Source organism: Leptodactylus fuscus, chromosome 9, assembly GCF_031893055.1.
Source record: "Leptodactylus fuscus isolate aLepFus1 chromosome 9, aLepFus1.hap2, whole genome shotgun sequence".
NCBI classification, from domain to species: Eukaryota; Metazoa; Chordata; class Amphibia; order Anura; family Leptodactylidae; genus Leptodactylus; species Leptodactylus fuscus.
The window spans coordinates 81,530,249-81,550,305 of NC_134273.1; the positions used below are offsets into that span (position 1 = coordinate 81,530,249).

A 20,057-nucleotide genomic window follows, 5' to 3' on the forward strand; every position below is an offset into this window, starting at 1 on the left:
AAGAGGAAGCAGGAGGGTAACTATAGGGGGAAGAGGAAGCAGGAGGGTAACTATAGGGGCGAAGAGGAAGCAGGAGGTAACTATAGGGGTGCAGAGGAAGCAGGGGGTAACTATAGGGGGAAGAGGAAGCAGGAGGTAACTATAGGGGGAAGAGGAAGCAGGAGGTAACTATAGGGGTGCAGAGGAAGCAGGAGGGTAACTATAGGGGTGCAGAGGAAGCAGGAGGTAACTATAGGGGTGCAGATGAAGCAGGAGGGTAACTATAGGGGCGCAGAGGAAGCAGGAGGTAACTATAGGGGTGCAGAGGAAGCAGGAGGTAACTATAGGGGCGCAGAGGAAGCAGGAGGTAACTATAGGGGTGCAGAGGAAGCAGGAGGTAACTATAGGGCGAAGAGGAAGCAGGAGGTAACTATAGGGGTGCAGAGGAAGCAGGAGGTAACTATAGGGGGGCAGAGGAAACAGGAGTATAAATATAGGGGTGCAGAGGAAGCAGGAGGTAACTATAGGGGGGCAGAGGAAACAGGAGTATAAATATAGGGGTGCAGAGGAAGCAGGAGGTAACTATAGGGGTGCAGAGGAAGCAGGAGGTAACTATAGGGGTGCAGAGGAAGCAGGAGATAACTATAGGAGTGCAGAGGAAGCAGGAGATAACTATAGGGGTGCAGAGGAAGCAGGAGGTAACTATAGGGGTGCAGAGGAAGCAGGAGGTAACTATAGGGGTGCAGAGGAAGCAGGAGATAACTATAGGGGAGCAGAGGAAGCAGGAGGTAACTATAGGGGGAAGAGGAAGCAGGAGGTAACTATAGGGGGAAGAGGAAGCAGGAGGTAACTATAGGGGTGCAGAGGAAGCAGGAGGGTAACTATAGGGGTGCAGAGGAAGCAGGAGGTAACTATAGGGGTGCAGAGGAAGCAGGAGGTAACTATAGGGGTGCAGAGGAAGCAGGAGATAACTATAGGGGAGCAGAGGAAGCAGGAGGTAACTATAGGGGGAAGAGGAAGCAGGAGGTAACTATAGGGGGAAGAGGAAGCAGGAGGTAACTATAGGGGTGCAGAGGAAGCAGGAGGGTAACTATAGGGGGAAGAGGAAGCAGGAGGTAACTATAGGGGTGCAGAGGAAGCAGGAGATAACTATAGGGGTGCAGAGGAAGCAGGAGGTAACTATAGGGGGAAGAGGAAGCAGGAGGGTAACTATAGGGGTGCAGAGGAAGCAGGAGGTAACTATAGGGGGAAGAGGAAGCAGGAGGTAACTATAGGGGTGCAGAGGAAGCAGGAGGTAACTATAGGGGTGCAGAGGAAGCAGGAGGTAACTATAGGGGCGAAGAGGAAGCAGGAGGTAACTATAGGGGTGCAGAGGAAGCAGGAGGGTAACTATAGGGGTGCAGAGGAAGCAGGAGATAACTATAGGGGAGTAGAGGAAGCAGGAGGTAACTATAGGGGGAAGAGGAAGCAGGAGGTAACTATAGGGGTGCAGAGGAAGCAGGAGGTAACTATAGGGGGAAGAGGAAGCAGGAGGTAACTATAGGGGGAAGAGGAAGCAGGAGGTAACTATAGGGGGAAGAGGAAGCAGGAGGTAACTATAGGGGTGCAGAGGAAGCAGGAGGTAACTATAGGGGGAAGAGGAAGCAGGGGGTAACTATAGGGGGAAGAGGAAGCAGGAGGTAACTATAGGGGGAAGAGGAAGCAGGGGTTAACTATAGGGGGAAGAGGAAGCAGGGGGTAACTATAGGGGGAAGAGGAAGCAGGAGGTAACTATAGGGGTGCAGAGGAAGCAGGAGGTAACTATAGGGGGAAGAGGAAGCAGGGGGTAACTATAGGGGGAAGAGGAAGCAGGAGGTAACTATAGGGGGAAGAGGAAGCAGGAGGTAACTATAGGGGTGCAGAGGAAGCAGGAGGTAACTATAGGGGTGCAGAGGAAGCAGGAGATAACTATAGGGGTGCAGAGGAAGCAGGAGGTAACTATAGGGGTGCAGAGGAAGCAGGAGGTAACTATAGGGGTGCAGAGGAAGCAGGAGGTAACTATAGGGGTGCAGAGGAAGCAGGAGGTAACTATAGGGGTGCAGAGGAAGCAGGAGGTAACTATAGGGGTGCAGAGGAAGCAGGAGGTAACTATAGGGGTGCAGAGGAAGCAGGAGGTAACTATAGGGGTGCAGAGGAAGCAGGAGGTAACTATAGGGAAGCAAAGGTAGCAAGACGTAGCTATAGGGTTGCAGAGGAAGCAGAAGGGTAACTATAGAGGTGCAGAGTTAGGAGGAGTGTAACTATAGGGGGGCAGAGTTAGAAGAAGGGTAACTATAGGGGGGCCGAGTTAGTGTAACTATAGGGGGGCTGTGCCCTAGTATGCTCACGGACCCTCAGCTGCATCAGTATTATATATGGCACATGTAGGTGAGGGCCTTTTACAAATTCTTCATTGAAGTTCGGCCTCTTAAGATGGGTCACATCTTGCTCCAAACAATCCCTTTAATTCTGGGAGGCTCTTTAATATTGCATTATTGGCCTGGGTCCTTGTAAGTGTCGGGCAGGTATTGATTTGACATTAATGCGCACTTACCCTGTGAACGACGCCAGCAGAATGAATGTACTGGAGGGGGAAGAAGGAGAATGCATTGTTAAGTATCTGCTGCTTCATCAATGTACAGAACATGTTTAAGATGAGAGACAGCGCCACCTGTGTCTGTAGGGCGCATCTGGTATTGTAGTAGTCACAGCCCAAGGACAAAGAGGAATTTCATCATGGACATGCCCTTTAAATGTTATATGTGCCCGCGCTCCTAGAATGTCCAGGAGTCATCTACAGGAAGGGAACATATTGTGGTCACTGTGACTGTCAGTAGGGTCAGTGTGACCCCCGCTCTTTAATTACAAAAATATTACTCATCTAGTTTTTGGAGAGTGTCCAGTAATGTCACAATGTCCCATAACAATGCCAGTCACTACGCCCTATAAAAACACCAGCCACATTGCTCTATAACAGTGCCAGCCATAGAAGTATAGAGCCCCCATAACAGTGCCAGCCATAGAGCCCCATAACAGTGCCAGTCATAGAAGTATAGAGCCCCCATAACAGTGCCAGCCATAGAAGTATAGAGCCCCCATAACAGTGCCAGCCATAGAAGTATAGAGCCCCCATAACAGTGCCAGCCATAGAAGTATAGAGCCCCCATAACAGTGCCAGCCATAGAAGTATAGAGCCCCCATAACAGTGCCAGCCATAGAAGTATAGAGCCCCCATAACAGTGTCAGCCATAGAGCCCCATAACAGTGCCAGTCATAGAAGTATAGAGCCCCCATAACAGTGCCAGCCATAGAAGTATAGAGCCCCCATAACAGTGCCAGCCATAGAAGTATAGAGCCCCCATAACAGTGCCAGCCATAGAAGTATAGAGCCCCCATAACAGTGCCAGCCATAGAGCCCCATAACAGTGCCAGCCATAGAAGTATAGAGCCCCCATAACAGTGCCAGCCATAGAAGTATAGAGCCCCATAACAGTGCCAGCCGAAGCGCCCCCATAACAGTGCCAGCCATAGAAACATAGAGCCCCCATAACAGTGCCAGCCATAGAGCCCCATAACAGTGTCAGCCATAGAGCCCCATAACAGTGCCAGCCATAGAGCCCCATAACAGTGCCAGTCATAGAAGTATAGAGCCCCCATAACAGTGCCAGCCATAGAAGTATAGAGCCCCCATAACAGTGCCAGCCATAGAAGTATAGAGCCCCCATAACAGTGCCAGCCATAGAAGTATAGAGCCCCCATAACAGTGCCAGCCATAGAGCCCCATAACAGTGCCAGCCATAGAAGTATAGAGCCCCCATAACAGTGCCAGCCATAGAAGTATAGAGCCCCATAACAGTGCCAGCCATAGAGCCCCATAACAGTGCCAGTCATAGAACCATAGAGCCCCCATAACAGTGCCAGCCGAAGCGCCCCCATAACAGTGCCAGCCAGAGAAACATAGAGCCCCCATAACAGTGCCAGCCATAGAGCCCCATAACAGTGTCAGCCATAGAGCCCCATAACAGTGCCAGCCATAGAGCCCCATAACAGTGCCAGTCATAGAAGTATAGAGCCCCCATAACAGTGCCAGCCATAGAAGTATAGAGCCCCCATAACAGTGCCAGCCATAGAAGTATAGAGCCCCCATAACAGTGCCAGCCATAGAAGTATAGAGCCCCCATAACAGTGCCAGCCATAGAAGTATAGAGCCCCCATAACAGTGTCAGCCATAGAGCCCCATAACAGTGCCAGTCATAGAAGTATAGAGCCCCCATAACAGTGCCAGCCATAGAAGTATAGAGCCCCCATAACAGTGCCAGCCATAGAAGTATAGAGCCCCCATAACAGTGCCAGCCATAGAAGTATAGAGCCCCCATAACAGTGCCAGCCATAGAGCCCCATAACAGTGCCAGCCATAGAAGTATAGAGCCCCCATAACAGTGCCAGCCATAGAAGTATAGAGCCCCATAACAGTGCCAGCCGAAGCGCCCCCATAACAGTGCCAGCCATAGAAACATAGAGCCCCCATAACAGTGCCAGCCATAGAGCCCCATAACAGTGTCAGCCATAGAGCCCCATAACAGTGCCAGCCATAGAGCCCCATAACAGTGCCAGTCATAGAAGTATAGAGCCCCCATAACAGTGCCAGCCATAGAAGTATAGAGCCCCCATAACAGTGCCAGCCATAGAAGTATAGAGCCCCCATAACAGTGCCAGCCATAGAAGTATAGAGCCCCCATAACAGTGCCAGCCATAGAGCCCCATAACAGTGCCAGCCATAGAAGTATAGAGCCCCCATAACAGTGCCAGCCATAGAAGTATAGAGCCCCATAACAGTGCCAGCCATAGAGCCCCATAACAGTGCCAGTCATAGAACCATAGAGCCCCCATAACAGTGCCAGCCGAAGCGCCCCCATAACAGTGCCAGCCAGAGAAACATAGAGCCCCCATAACAGTGCCAGCCATAGAGCCCCATAACAGTGTCAGCCATAGAGCCCCATAACAGTGCCAGCCATAGAAGTATAGAGCCCCCATAACAGTGCCAGCCATAGAAGTATAGAGCCCCCATAACAGTGCCAGCCATATAAGTATAGAGCCCCATAACAGTGCCAGCCATAGAGCCCCATAACAGTGCCAGTCATAGAACCATAGAGCCCCCATAACAGTGCCAGTCATAGAGCCCCATAACAGTTCCAGTCATAGAGCCCCATAACAGTGCCAGCCGAAGCGCCCCCATAACAGTGCCAGCCATAGAAACATAGAGCCCCCATAACAGTGCCAGCCATAGAGCCCCATAACAGTGCCAGTCATAGAACCATAGAGCCCCCATAACAGTGCCAGTCATAGAACCATAGAGCCCCCATAACAGAGCCAGTCATAGAGCCCCATAACAGTGCCAGCCGAAGCGCCCCCATAACAGTGCCAGCCATAGAAACATAGAGCCCCCATAACAGTGCCAGCCATAGAGCCCCATAACAGTGCCAGCCATAGAGCCCCCATAATAGTGCCAGCCATAGAGCCCCCATAACAGTTCCAGCCATAGAGCCCCCATATCAGTGCCAGCCATAGAGCCCCATAACAGTGCCAGCCATAGAGCCCCATAACAGTGCCGGCCATAGAGCCCCATAACAGTGCCAGCCATAGAGCCTCCATAACAGTGCCAGCCATAGAGCCCCCATAACAGTGCCAGTCATAGAAGCATAGAGCCCCATAACAGTGCCAGCCATAGAGCCCGATAACAGTGCCAGCCGAAGCGCCCCCATAACAGTGCCAGCCGAAGCGCCCCCATAACAGTGCCAGCCATAGAGCCCCATAACAGTGCCACCCACAGTGCCCCTCATATCCCTCTATAACACCAACCCCTAGGATTGAGCGGCCATATCAGGTATATATGATCTTTGCTGATATGTCTACATCAGATTGTACATTCCTTCACTCCCATGTGATGCAGCCATTTATTACGGGGGAGGCGGCTGCGCTACATGTACCGGCAGGACAGATATTTCCGCAGTCTTCACTGTTTACTCCCTAGAATAATAAATCTTAGTAAGGAATGTGCCTCCTACTGTAAGAATAAGTGCAGGAAGCCATAAGACGCGGCTACTGGATACAGCTGCTCCTTACAGTGGTGTATACACAAGAGCGCCCCCTTCCAGTATAGGGCAGGCTTCATATTTGGCTGCCCCACTTCCTTGACCCCAAGTTTGATATCAATGATAAGTTATTGTCACCTAATAGACCAACCAAGACTTCTTGAAAGTTAGCCATACATATACATAAGACTATGGTCCAGTTTCATCTGGACCTTCTAACTATCTTATGTGCATGGTGGTCAGGTTGTGGATTTCAGCATGGCCTCCGCCATTAAGGACACATACATGCTCAGCCAATCTGAGATTGCATGTATATATTGACATGGAAGTAACTATAATGATTGCAAATGCAACCAGGCTCAGAAGGCAGGGCAGTCTGTGCATCATATATGTATTCCCCCTGCCCTCTGGTGCACTGGAGTGAGGAGATTTTTGATGCACAGCCTTCCACTGTCAGAAAGGAGAACATTAACCACTTTTTAATGCAAAATTATCAGCTGGTCAGCAGCCTATAGTCAAGGAGGGGTGCAGGAAGGGGGCACAATTACTATGTAGGGGGCGCTGAGACAGGATGGTAATGATGCCAAGCTTGTGTGCACAAGATAGAGAAGGAAACGGGAGTATAAATTTAAAGATAGGAACAGCGGGTGGGTGTACGGAGAAGTTGTGCAGGCGAAGTCAAACTGAACGTTTAAGCTTTGAGTTATGCCCATGCCCAATACCCATTTACCCATAGCCATCTTACAAGGATGTGGCACCTACATCCTTGGCTCCAGTCCAGACATAGCATAAGATATCTTTACTGTCCAGCTCGGCCAAATGCAAGAAGCCAGTAAGATCTTGGCTGGTTACCGAGTTGTCAGGTGAGATCCCATCACAGAGACTTTTTGCCGCTTGTTACGGGGGTTGTTTTTTTTGGCCGTGCCTGCGCCCCGTATCACTCAGAATAAGGTGACTCCTGGTACAACCGGGCGACTTGACATGTTTGCTAATAAACTCCCAGTGTGACCCCGCGGCAGCGCCATCCCTCCTCGGTCCGAGTCCTCCGCCGGCACTCGCTCTCTTTTATTATTATAGAGCTGATTGTGATTGATTTTTACCCGTCTCGCTGTTGAGATACGTTAATAAATGTGCTGCACGGGAACAAATCGATGCGGGGCGGCCATAAGTCTTCTGCGGATCAGATTGTGTATCATAAAACGAGCGCGTCTGCAGGACGAGAGGAGCCTCATGCAAAATGTGACCAGCCTTTATATCAGGACGCCTCGTACTTCTTCACGCCACTGACAGCCGCGACGAGCCATAGACTAAGCGCCCGAATTCTTACTTTACTTTATTTTTAAAGAGACCCCCCCCCCATTTTAGACTTGTTCTCCTCACTATAGGTGCAGCTATTAACCAACTATCTCTCTAGTGCCACCTATAGGTAGTTACCCTGTAGGTCATAATTCAAGGCTCTTTTATGGATCAGACCTATAGGTGGCACTAGAGTGACAATTTTCTCTATTCTGGAGAAGAGCTATTTTGCATATTTTTTCCCATGGTGCATTGCATGCGTTGCGGCGACGTTGCTTCTCTCTCGTTGATACAAGGTTACCGTCATTCTACTGGATTGTTGAGACACTGCTGTTGAACTGTACTATATCCAGGATCCTGTCTGGCCAATATCGTCATAGTGGTTGCAGTGCTCATAGCTGTGACCGGGCCCTGAAGCCGGGGGGCCCGTAGCTTACCCTCAACACACTAGGGCTGGTTAAACTTCTTTAATCTTCCCTTTGATTGCTGTCTGTGCATCGTAAATGCATTCCCCCTGTCCTCTGGTGCACTGGAGAGAGAAGATTTATGATGCACAGACTTCCACTGTCAGAAAGGAGAGAATTCACCCTTTCATTGCAAAAACAGCAGCTGGTCGAGGGATTCTGTGCAGGAACAGGGCTTGATTACTCAATGTGGATCATCGATAGGCTAAGCTTGTGTGTATAAGCCTTCACGGGGTAACGTAAATGCTGCGACAATATCAATTTGGGACGTGGCTGATGGGTGTGATGTAAAATTGCACAGGTAACATCCAACCTGTCCAAGTGTCACGGTTTGGTAGAAGAGACCTGTCCTGATCAACACCAGCCACAAGCAGACATACTGCGCCGTTAACCCTTTGTATTGGAATGCGCTACAGACTTGGGTTCGGTACAGTTATGATCTAATTGGCGTTATCTCCGAATGACTATGTAAATATTTGAAATGCGTCTGCGCCGAGTTTATTTTGCACTAGCGAGACTGGAGTGACTCATTGCTGGAGAGTGTCAGGACGGGGACGCTATTTATTTGTCTAGGGCCGCTGATAAGATGCAATGGTAGACAAGGGACGTATCCAAGCCAGGCCGCCTGGGAAGTCACATGGGGTCCTGGGACATTCCATGTCACTCCCCTAGTCCCAGGGTATTTTGGTAACTTGTCCTCCATTCTCCCCTGACAATATCTAGGTTGTTCTTTTCCCACAAGAAACCCCGGCTGTAAAGGAACGCGCTGAACAGCTGTATAATTAAACCGAATACGCTTTTCTGCGAGACGTCCAGCCGAGCGCGCCCCAGAACGTTACAGGCTGAACACACGTCTGGTATCAAAGTACGGCTGAAAAGAAACCATAAAACGTTTCACATAAATGGGCGAGGTGGGGTGGCCGGCCATGTGTCACACTTAAAGGGACAGTCAGTCTAAATCCCAAATGATATACAGTAGGGATTTGGGATGTAATATTATGATTCCATGTTTTTGTCAGGTCACTAGGTTGAGGGGAGAACATATTTGGGATTCATCTGATGTCCAGGAACAGGACTTGGCTGAGTGTGCATGTGTCCTGAGTAGGATGAAGAGATACCAGACGTACAGTGGGGCAAAAAAGTATTTAGTCAGTCACCAATAGTGCAAGTTCCACAACTTAAAAAGATGAGAGGCGTCTGTAATTTACATCATAGGTAGACCTCAACTATGAGAGACAAAATGAGAAAACAAATCCAGAAAATCACATTGTCTGATTTTGTAAGAATTTATTTGCAAATTATGGTGGAAAATAAGTATTTGGTCACCTACAAACAATCAAGATTTCTGTCTCTCACAGACCTGTAACTTCTTCTTTAAGAGTCTCCTCTTTCCTCCACTCATTACCTGTAGTAATGGCACCTGTTTAAACTTGTTATCAGTATAAAAAGACACCTGTGCACACCCTCAAACAGTCAGACTCCAAACTCCACTATGGTGAAGACCAAAGAGCTGTCAAAGGACACCAGAAACAAAATTGTAGCCCTGCACCAGGCTGGGAAGACTGAATCTGCAATAGGCAACCAGCTTGGATTGAAGAAATCAACTGTGGGAGCAATAATTAGAAAATGGAAGACATACAAGACCACTGATAATCTCCCTCGATCTGGGGCTCCACGCAAAATCTCACCCCGTGGGGTCAAAATGATCACAAGAAAGGTGAGCAAAAATCCCTGAACCACGCGGGGGGACCTAGTGAATGAACTGCAGAGAGCTGGGACCAATGTAACAAAGCCTACCATCAGTAACACACTACGCCGCCAGGGACTCAGATCCTGCAGTGCCAGACGTGTCCCACTGCTTAAGCCAGTACATGTCCGGGCCCGTCTGAAGTTTGCTAGAGAGCATTTGGATGATCCAGAAGAGTATTGGGAGAATGTCCTATGGTCTGATGAAACCAAACTGGAACTGTTTGGTAGAAACACAACTTTTCATGTTTGGAGGAAAAAGAATACTGAGTTGCATCCATCAAACACCATCCCTACTGTAAAGCATGGGGGTGGAAACATCATGCTTTGGGGCTGTTTCTCTGCAAAGGGGCCAGGACGACTGATCCAGGTACATGAAAGAATGAATGGGGCCATGTATCGTGAGATTTTGAGTGCAAACCTCCTTCCATCAGCAAGGGCATTGAAGATGAAACGTGGCTGGGTCTTTCAACATGACAATGATCCAAAGCACACCGCCAGGGCAACGAAGGAGTGGCTTTGTAAGAAGCATTTCAAGGTCCTGGAGTGGCCTAGCCAGTCTCCAGATCTCATCCCTATAGAAAACCTTTGGAGGGAGTTGAAAGTCCGTGATGCCAAGCGACAGCCCCAAAACATCACTGCTCTAGAGGAGATCTGCATGGAGGAATGGGCCAACATACCAACAACAGTGTGTGCCAACCTTGTGAAGACTTACAGAAAACGTTTCACCTCTGTCATTGCCAACAAAGGATATAAAACAAAGTATTGAGATGAAATTTTGTTACTGACCAAATACTTATTTTCCACCATAATTTGCAAATAAATTCTTACAAAATCAGACAATGTGATTTTCTGGATTTGTTTTCTCATTTTGTCTCTCATAGTTGAGGTCTACCTATGATGTAAATTACAGACGCCTCTCATCTTTTTAAGTGGTGGAACTTGCACTATTGGTGACTGACTAAATACTTTTTTGCCCCACTGTATCTACAGGATCGGCCATGTGAAGTCCAACACGCCCCATCCTTCGTTCCCTGGACATCATGGTTGGCTGGACCCGCTGAAATCGGATGCCAAAGCAGTGTTCTTATGACTTATACTATAACCACAGGAAGGTCAAGGAAGAAGAAGGGACAGTACTGCTATAGATCAAGGTATTACTACCTACCTGGAGGCCTCGCAGGATCTGATACAGAAGGTAGACTATCATGCTGTGGTTTAGTTTCTGCAGCTTCATGACCCGCGCCAAATCCAAATGAATGAACGGCATTACTAGGTAACTGGATACAGTAATAGCAACATATAATATACAACCGGTGACTTATAGAATTTACACAATATCTGAATTTTCACATTTTTATAGCCCAGTGACATAACACATCTGTTCGGCGCCGTCACCCTGAGCATTTTGGTGTTTTGTTTTTCCAGATCTGTTCAGTTATTCCGAAGATATAAGCCCTGTCATTGTTGATGTACATTAGGGTGAAGTAGCCAAGTAGGCAGTAATACTGCATAGCAAACCACTAGGTTACCACCCACTTGGCTAGTAGACCCTAATTTGCATCAGGGCTTATAACTTTGGAATAGCGGAATAGATTTGGAAATGGGTGACTGCACAATGAGGGATGTCACTGGGGTTTTCGGTGACATGTCCTCATTAAGTCACCGCCCTGTAGTCTATAGATGTGCAAGAAACTTTTGTAGACTAAATTTGTTAGCTCATTTCCAGATTGCGACATTTACTGATACAAAGCTCCAAATCCCTTATATACTGTAGATATTCTGACTGCTTGCAGGCACCACTAGGGGGAGCTCAGTAGATTACTGCATGCTAATATGTCATAGAGTTCAATGTATAAACAGTCTGCAGTAAGCTCCTGAGCTCCCTCTAGTGGCGGCTGTAGGAAGACAGAATTATTACATTTTAATTCAATGGCTATGGATGAGATTTGGAGCTCAGTATCAAAGAAATGCAATATGACCACAACATGTGAACAGTGTCTTATAGTGTTGCCTAGATTATGACTACCCTGTCCACTTACAAAGTCTGAAATGATGCCATCGACTCGTCAGGACTGAAGACGTTGAGGAGGGAAATCACCTGTAAAGAGAAGATGGACTTGGCAATAAATCCTCTCCTACTTTTACTGTGCTGTTGTTCCCTGTTATCAGCCATTTCAGGTGGGGAAGAGGATGATGGTAGTGATGATGACATGTGACCCCCGCCCCTTCAGCCCATACGTTTTACCCGGAGTGTCCCTTTAATAACTTGTATTATTTGGCCGGGACGCTCTCCATCTAATAATTTATTCAGAAAAACTGATAATTCTCCGATCCGTATTTATTGCCGGCGCTATCACATTATACACACTCTGCAGCGCTCTAATGTATATGGAGTATCAAGTGGAACCTCTCGGATATGGATGGGGGATAATAATGGACCAAATTGGCTGTTGTCACATATCCTGAGTGTGCGGGAGCGGGCAGAGATCCTATGGCTTCCTACATTATACTGAGAGCTTTCAGTGTAATAGGCAAGGAACTTTGTAATGTAACTTTTTAGGTTCTTCGAGGTGAAGCTCAGTCTCCTTATCCTTACATGATCTCACGGCCGTATTCCCGCACTTAGCTGATCAGAAGGGATTTCTAGCTACAAAGATGTCTTGTCCTAAAGACCACCCATAGTGTTTGCTTTGACCCTTTTATTTCAGGATCGGAGGGGACCCAGAGGTCAGATGGCCCCCAACCGATAAAGCCGTACCCTAGTAATACGCTATCACTTTATGTAACGGTAATATCCCTTTAAATGATTCAAGCCACCACTAGGGGGAGTACTTTGATATACTCATTGTATGTAGTAAGCGCCTAAGAACTCTAGACGACCACAATTAAATGGTTTTTCCAATATATTTTCAATATCAGGTCGGTGGCGGCCCAACACCCAGAACCCCCACCGATCAGCTGTTCATTCAGACAAGTATTAGTATCTATTGGATCCTCCTTCGCATCTCATATACACCACTCCTCCTTACAGATTCACTCTACATGTATACAGTGCTCTCATTTTTGTCCTATCTAAAGTAGCAGGACAGCAGTGATATTGAATCTAATTCTGACTGACTGTCTAAACTAGCTGTGAGTGCTGTGTGCAGAATATCCTGTGTATCTTTTATGATTCAGCTTTATACTAGTTTCCTGGCCTCCTGCTTGAAAGAACTAACAGAGAGAAACCTATCAACAACAGGAGGTGATGGAGACAACCTGAATCTACATCACATTGCTCTATCATTTGCTGCCCAGAGCAGTGTGATGATGTGAGGAGACTCCGCATGTTGGGAAATGTAGTTCATATTAAGCAAGGCAGGCGTATAAGGTGTATATAATAAGAGCCTGTGCTGTAATACAGGAGATTTAGGGCTGCGTATCCTAAACACAGAGCTCTCGTATATTAGAGAATTAGTCGCCACAAAATTTTGGATCCCACTTATTCCGCACTGCAGTTATTGTGTTGCAGCTTATACATTGCAAAGCCTGGCATGGAGCGGCTAATCTGTGCCCAGGTCAGTCTCCTGCCAATCCCGGCGTCTCTGTACTTACATTCTCATGGTTCATGTGCTTCAGCAGGCGCAGCTCCCGATAGGCTCTTTTGGCGTGTACCAAGGACTGGAATGGACGGAGTAATTTCTTTATGGCAACACGTTCCCCGGTCAATGTATCCTTGGCTGAGCTACAGAAAGATAAATCACGTCAGGGTTTGGATATCGGATTCTCAGCGGCCCTGAAGGTTATTACCCGATCACTTTCCCTCCAATATATAGGAGCATTGCTATTATATATTAAATTGGTGTATATATATATATATATATATATATATATATATATATATACGCTATGACTCTTTTGCAGCCTTAATAGGAACACTGTAATACTTCATTTCTCCTGTGGTGGCGCTGTAGGGAACTGAATACCTGTTGCCAAGTTTCCCTGCAGATGACAGCTGATCGATGGAGACCCTTCTTGCAGCAGTCACCTCATTTACATCACATACAAGACAGGATTACAATTGAAGATAACACCTCTATAGATAACACCACTGCGCCATTATTACATCAATATTGAGGATAGATGACGCCACAGCCAATCTCCTCCCCCTCCCTGCACTGAGCATGCTCTCCCATACATCGGCTCCTGACTATTACTGCCTATGGCCATGACCATGCTGTAAAGCAGGTCACTAAATGCTGTTAATAGAGCAGAGGAAAACTCGGACAAGATGGCCGCCCCATAATCATGGACAGAAAATAAAAAAATAAACCCAGATTAGAAAAACCCAGATTAGAATAAATGACAGTGCCACTCGTGTCAATGTTACAGTTCAGACCCACTTACTGCAATACCAATCACTGCCTCTGGACTAGAGTGGCGCTGTTTCTGAGTAGACCCAACATTTCGGTCCTGACAACCCCTTAATATCACAGACATTATGATTGTCATGATGATCGGTCATATTCTAATCATCACTGCACCTACAACCAGCTTTAAGCATAGACACAGCGCCACCTATTGGCAAATTTTTAGGAAATTTACTATTAAAAAAAAAAAAAAAAAAGATGATGTAATTTTTTGGTGTAATGTGTTAGTAATTAAGGCCTAATTAAGGACAGACGCCGCTATAGGACCTTTCAGGCTGTGGTTAATGGGCTGGACAAATCTCCCTCCCCCGCCTTACTAAGCAGGTTACATATGAGGACGAGCGGCCATTGTATTTGCATCAAAACCCAATTCGCATAATGTTATTGTCACGGTACGGCGAGCAGTCATCACTGCTCAGCTCATTACCCCGACTCCTAATAATTCCCAATGTATTTATCTCCCTAAATACCTGATTTGCCAGCTGCTTGCTCCGGGTAATTGGGCAACACGATGGAGGGAATGCTAATGTCCTCTCTTCTATCGGGTGGGGGGTGGCAAGGGTTAATGATATGACATAGAACACTACCAGGGACGGATATTCGGAGGTCCTTCCTATGGGGCATAGGCATGGGGTGTAACTAACCTGCGTGTGGGCATTTAACCCTAGTGGTATATTGGGGTCTCGGCATATGGTGGTAGATTAGGTTCTGTTCACATCATGTTATGGAAAGGCCGCTAGTATATACCGTATGGCAAGCTAGTATATACCGTATGGCAAGCATACTCATGACATGGTTACCAAAATCGGGCCATTTATACGGAATTTGTCACAAAAAATTAGATATTTTTTAAAAGTTTTTATGTTAAACATGTATTTTTTAAAGAATATATATTTATTTATTTATTTATTACAATTTTCACTCTAGCTACTAAACCTATTAATAGACTGACACTTACCAATCCTAGGGGTTTTCTTTGCAGCAATCACCTCATTTACATCACAGACATTATTACAATAGAAGATAACACCTCTATAGAGAACACTACTGATCCATCATTACATCACTACTCACGATAGATGATGTCACAGCTAATCTCTTCCCTCTCCCTGCACAGAGCATGTCCAGAAAATTTTCGAATACACCCCGACTGTAAAGCAGACCCCTAAATGCAGCTAACAGAAGAAGGAGGAGAAGGCGACATGGCCGCCCCCATAATCATGTACAGAAAATAGAATTTTAAAAATGTATGGCCATAAAATAAAAACAGATTAGAAAAATGTCCTAAATTTCACTGAGTTTAATAAATAATTTAAAATAAAAATGACGACCTATTCCTTTTAAGTCCAACGTTCCGGACCGCACCAAAATTGCACAAGAACCTCCAGTTTTGGGTGAGGTTTTCATAGCCCGGACACTTCTTTGGCACTTGCTTCATTTCTTGGGATAATTTCACAAACTTTGGGCCAGTTGCGACCGTTTCAGAACAGCCAGGACTCTTAAAGAGTGTTTTCAGTGCATCAGCCGTTCTCTGGTTTAAGGGACTACAAGTCCCAGCACGACCTGGAATGTGGGCTTTACCATTTAAGAATTTCCCAGGGGTGTAACAGTAAGATAGTCATCACTGCCGGGCCCTCGAGCCTCAGGGGCCCGCGGGTCTCTATAACATTAGAAGACGCCAGGATCATAGATAGCACATGATATGTAAGGGCCGCTTTAAATGTTTCACATGAACGTGAACCTCTGCTTCATATATGTTACAATACAATTGGTTTTTCATATGTATACATTGTATCGCTGCTATATTATTGAGGAGCCTATGGCTCCTAACCTACGAATCTAATTCCACAGCTGCAGTGAAGACTGACACTCATCCATGCATCATATAGGGAACAGACTGTATCTATCTATATATGTATGACAGTTTACCCTTTAGATATCTTGTATATTTTTGTCCCGTATCTAATGTATTTGTATTTTGCAGGCCTCTCTGTAAATGTTCATCACATTCTGGAGCCAGGAGAGACGTCTCCGGTTGCAGATAAGTCCTTAGATATTACGTAGCAGGCAGTTTATGTGCAGAACTCACCAGACTGTTCCATACGCCCCGGTACCCACTGCCCTCAGCTCCTTGTATCGCTCGGGGACCTCCCATATGGTCTTATTGATCTCCTGGTAGCAGAAGCCTTTCCTTGGCGCAGCGTCCATGGTGTCTCCGGTGAGCAGATGTTTGGCCGGTGAGGTTTTCCTTCCCTCAGGTGCGGCCCCTCCTCCAGGTGTGTAAACACACGACTTCCTCGGTCTATAAATGAAGGGTCATGTAGGAATTCACTACGATGAGGATTCCAGGAGATTATGGGACGTGTCCTCACGTGTCGCTGCCTGGCGCGGTTAGGACGACCAACCTTACCGTGGGGTCAGATTAAAATAATCCCGGTCCTCCTCTGTCTGTTGTCGAAATGTTATTTATAAGCTTCATCTGAATCTGGGAAAGCTGGGTGAGCAGAATAGTTTACTGACCTGTACAATAGAATGAGAGTAGCCATTTCTTCTCATATAACAAGTCGCCACCATCATTTCTAATATTTTAGATTGTAACCCAGCTTTCCTAAGGTCCTGAATGGCAAAGATGATCACTACATAACCTTAGACCCAGGTGTGCAAGGCCGCAAGCTGCAATAGTGCCCTCAATTCGTAGGCGTCACATGGGTTCCCTCTTTCCAAACTCGTCGGCCCTAATGCAGAGTCTGTAACAAGGACCCCCGACCTACTATGTATAACAATGGGGGTCTTCCTGCGTGTAGAGAGGCCTTCAAGTCTCCTCAGGTACCATAACTTGGGTGCGACTTCTAACTCTGCACCCTTGCACAGGCTGGGAACCACTTTAAGTCAAGTCTCAGGTCTGGAGGACTGATATCAATAGATCTTGTAATACTTCATTTTTACTGTAGGGGCGCCACAGGAAAGAGCACCAATAAGCAACCATTTCTACTACAATACCTAAATACAGGGGATGTCAGAATCTTCTTATCTCCTGATACCCACAGACAAAGGGGGTTATCCAAACGCCTCATGTGCCAAAATTGTAATAGGACCCTGCCCCATTTCACTACAGTCCTGCTTTTTTTGGGGGGGTAAAAAGCACCACTTTTTGGGTAGGACATGCCCCCTTTATTGTGACATGACCAGCGCATAAAGTACCAATGCCATGTTTAATATACAGGAGCGTTCTGCTGGGCTTGGAAGATTTGTCCAATCTTCCAAGATGCCGAGAGGTCATCTGTTTTTGTGGGAGCCTCCTGGACATTTCGGGAGAGATGACAGTAAGCCATTTGGGAACTATTAGGTATCAGAGCCTGGGTGTTACTGTTACCCCTACAGCTCAAGTCTCAGGTCTGGAGGACTTCCATTGTGCCCTGATATCAATCGATCTTGTAATACTTCATGTTTCCTTTAGGGGCGCTGTAGGGAACATCATCTGATAGCAGGAGAGCTCTCTATGTTTTTTTTTTGTTTTTCCAGCCCCATAGTATTTAGAGGGCGCTCTCCATACCCCTGTCAGAGCCGCGGCCAGAACTACTTTGTGTTTTGTTTTTGCTTTAGCGCTGGTTTTATGGAAATGTCGATAATGAAATAATTCGCAGAGTTTATCGGTAAACGCCGAAGTGGTTTAAACAAACGGCGGGATGTGTTTTATGTCCCGTATTGACAAGTTTTACTGTCTGCGATTATAATCAATAGCCATAAAATCTCTCCAGCTCTATGGCAGCCGCTTGACCTTGTAATACATTATAAGATGGCGGAGACGGTATAGATACAAGAAATCTGCCTGTACACGACACTGTACTACCGTAATACTGAGGGAAACACCAGGACACAAGGACTGGGAGAATATTATATATAGTGATTATTAACAATTATTATAGGCCTCAGTGACTAACATTGTTCAATAGTGAAACTGTTTCTGTTGTCCATAGCAACCAATCACAGCACAGCTTTCATTTTTTCAGAGCAGTTTATGAAATGAAAGCTGTGCTCTGATTGGTTGCTATGGACAATAAGGACAGACTCACTCCTCGACAGCTATGGTGCATAAAGAACTATTGACTTAAAGGAATAGTGAGCGCAGCTCTGGAGTATAATACAGGATAAGTAATGTAATGTATGTACACAGTGACTGCACCAGCAGAATAGTGAGCGCAGCTCTGGAGTATAATACAGGATAAGTAATGTAATATATGTACACAGTGACTGTACCAGCAGAATAGTGAGCGCAGCTCTGGAGTATAATACAGGATAAGTAATGTAATGTATGTACACAGTGACTGTACCAGCAGGATAGTGAGCGCAGCTCTGGGGTATAATACAGGATAAGTAATGTAATGTATGAACACAGTGACTGTACCAGCAGAATAGTGAGCGCAGCTCTGGGGTATAATACAGGATAAGTAATGTAATGTATGTACACAGTGACTGTACCAGCAGGATAGTGAGCGCAGCTCTGGAGTATAATACAGGATAAGTAATGTAATGTATGTACACAGTGACTGCACCAGCAGAATAGTGAGCGCAGCTCTGGAGTATAATACAGGATAAGTAATGTAATATATGTACACAGTGACTGTACCAGCAGAATAGTGAGCGCAGCTCTGGAGTATAATACAGGATAAGTAATGTAATGTATGTACACAGTGACTGCAGCAGCAGAATAGTGAGCGCAGCTCTGGAGTATAATACAGGATAAGTAATGTATGTACACAGTGACTGTACCAGCAGAATAGTGAGCGCAGCTCTGGAGTATAAAACAGGATAAGTAATGTAATGTATGTACACAGTGACTGTACCAGCAGGATAGTGAGCGCAGCTCTGGGGTATAATACAGGATAAGTAATGTAATGTATGAACACAGTGACTGTACCAGCAGAATAGTGAGCGCAGCTCTGGGGTATAATACAGGATAAGTAATGTAATGTATGTACACAGTGACTGTACCAGCAGGATAGTGAGCGCAGCTCTGGAGTATAATACAGGATAAGTAATGTAATGTATGTACACAGTGACTGCACCAGCAGAATAGTGAGCGCAGCTCTGGAGTATAATACAGGATAAGTAATGTAATGTATGTACACAGTGACTGCACCAGCAGAATAGTGAGTGCAGCTCTGGAGTATAATACAGGATAAGTAATGTATGTACACAGTGACTGCACCAGCAGAATAGTGAGCGCAGCTCTGGAGTATAATACAGGATAAGTAATGTAATGTATGTACACAGTGACTGCACCAGCAGAATAGTGAGCGCAGCTCTGGAGTATAATACAGGATAAGTAATGTAATGTATGTACACAGTGACTGCACCAGCAGAATAGTGAGCACAGCTCTGGAGTATAATACAGGATAAGTAATGTAATGTATGTACACAGTGACTGTACCAGCAGAATAGTGAGCGTAGCTCTGGAGTATAATACAGGATAAGTAATGTAATGTATGTACACAGTGACTGCACCAGCAGAATAGTGAGCGCAGCTCTGGAGTATAATACAGGATAAGTAATGTAATGTATGTACACAGTGACTGCACCAGCAGAATAGTGAGCGCAGCTCTGGAGTATAATACAGGATAAGTAATGTAATGTATGTACACAGTGACTGCAGCAGCAGAATAGTGAGCGCAGCTCTGGAGTATAATACAGGATAAGTAATGTAATGTATGTACACAGTGACTGCACCAGCAGAATAGTGAGCGCAGCTCTGGAGTATAATGCAGGATAAGTAATGTAATGTATGTACACAGTGACTGTACCAGCAGAATAGTGAACGCAGCTCTGGAGTATAATACAGGATAAGTAATGTAATGTATGTACACAGTGACTGTACCAGCGGAATAGTGAGCGCAGCTCTGGAGTATAATACAGGATAAGTAATGTAATATATGTACACAGTGACTGTACCAGCAGAATAGTGAGCGCAGCTCTGGAGTATAATACAGGATAAGTAATGTAATGTATGTACACAGTGACTGCACCAGCAGAATAGTGAGCGTAGCTCTGGA

At 46.1% G+C, this 20,057-nt stretch overlaps 1 protein-coding gene across 1 annotated transcript in view; it reads right to left on the reverse strand.

Annotated features, from left to right (window-relative positions):
- LOC142218668 (mitogen-activated protein kinase 12-like) overlaps window positions 1-16,254 on the reverse strand; it is a 35,419-nt gene extending 19,165 nt beyond the window's left edge. Inside the window, exons 1-5 of the mRNA XM_075287537.1 lie at window positions 16,097-16,254; window positions 13,193-13,322; window positions 11,638-11,696; window positions 10,764-10,875; window positions 2,552-2,581 (exon numbers count right to left, since the gene is read on the reverse strand). Of these exons, the coding sequence (XP_075143638.1) occupies window positions 2,552-2,581; window positions 10,764-10,875; window positions 11,638-11,696; window positions 13,193-13,322; window positions 16,097-16,215 (450 nt within the window). The 5' untranslated portion in view covers window positions 16,216-16,254. The remainder of the gene's footprint in view (window positions 1-2,551; window positions 2,582-10,763; window positions 10,876-11,637; window positions 11,697-13,192; window positions 13,323-16,096) is intronic.
- Window positions 16,255-20,057: the final 3,803 nt, after the last annotated feature.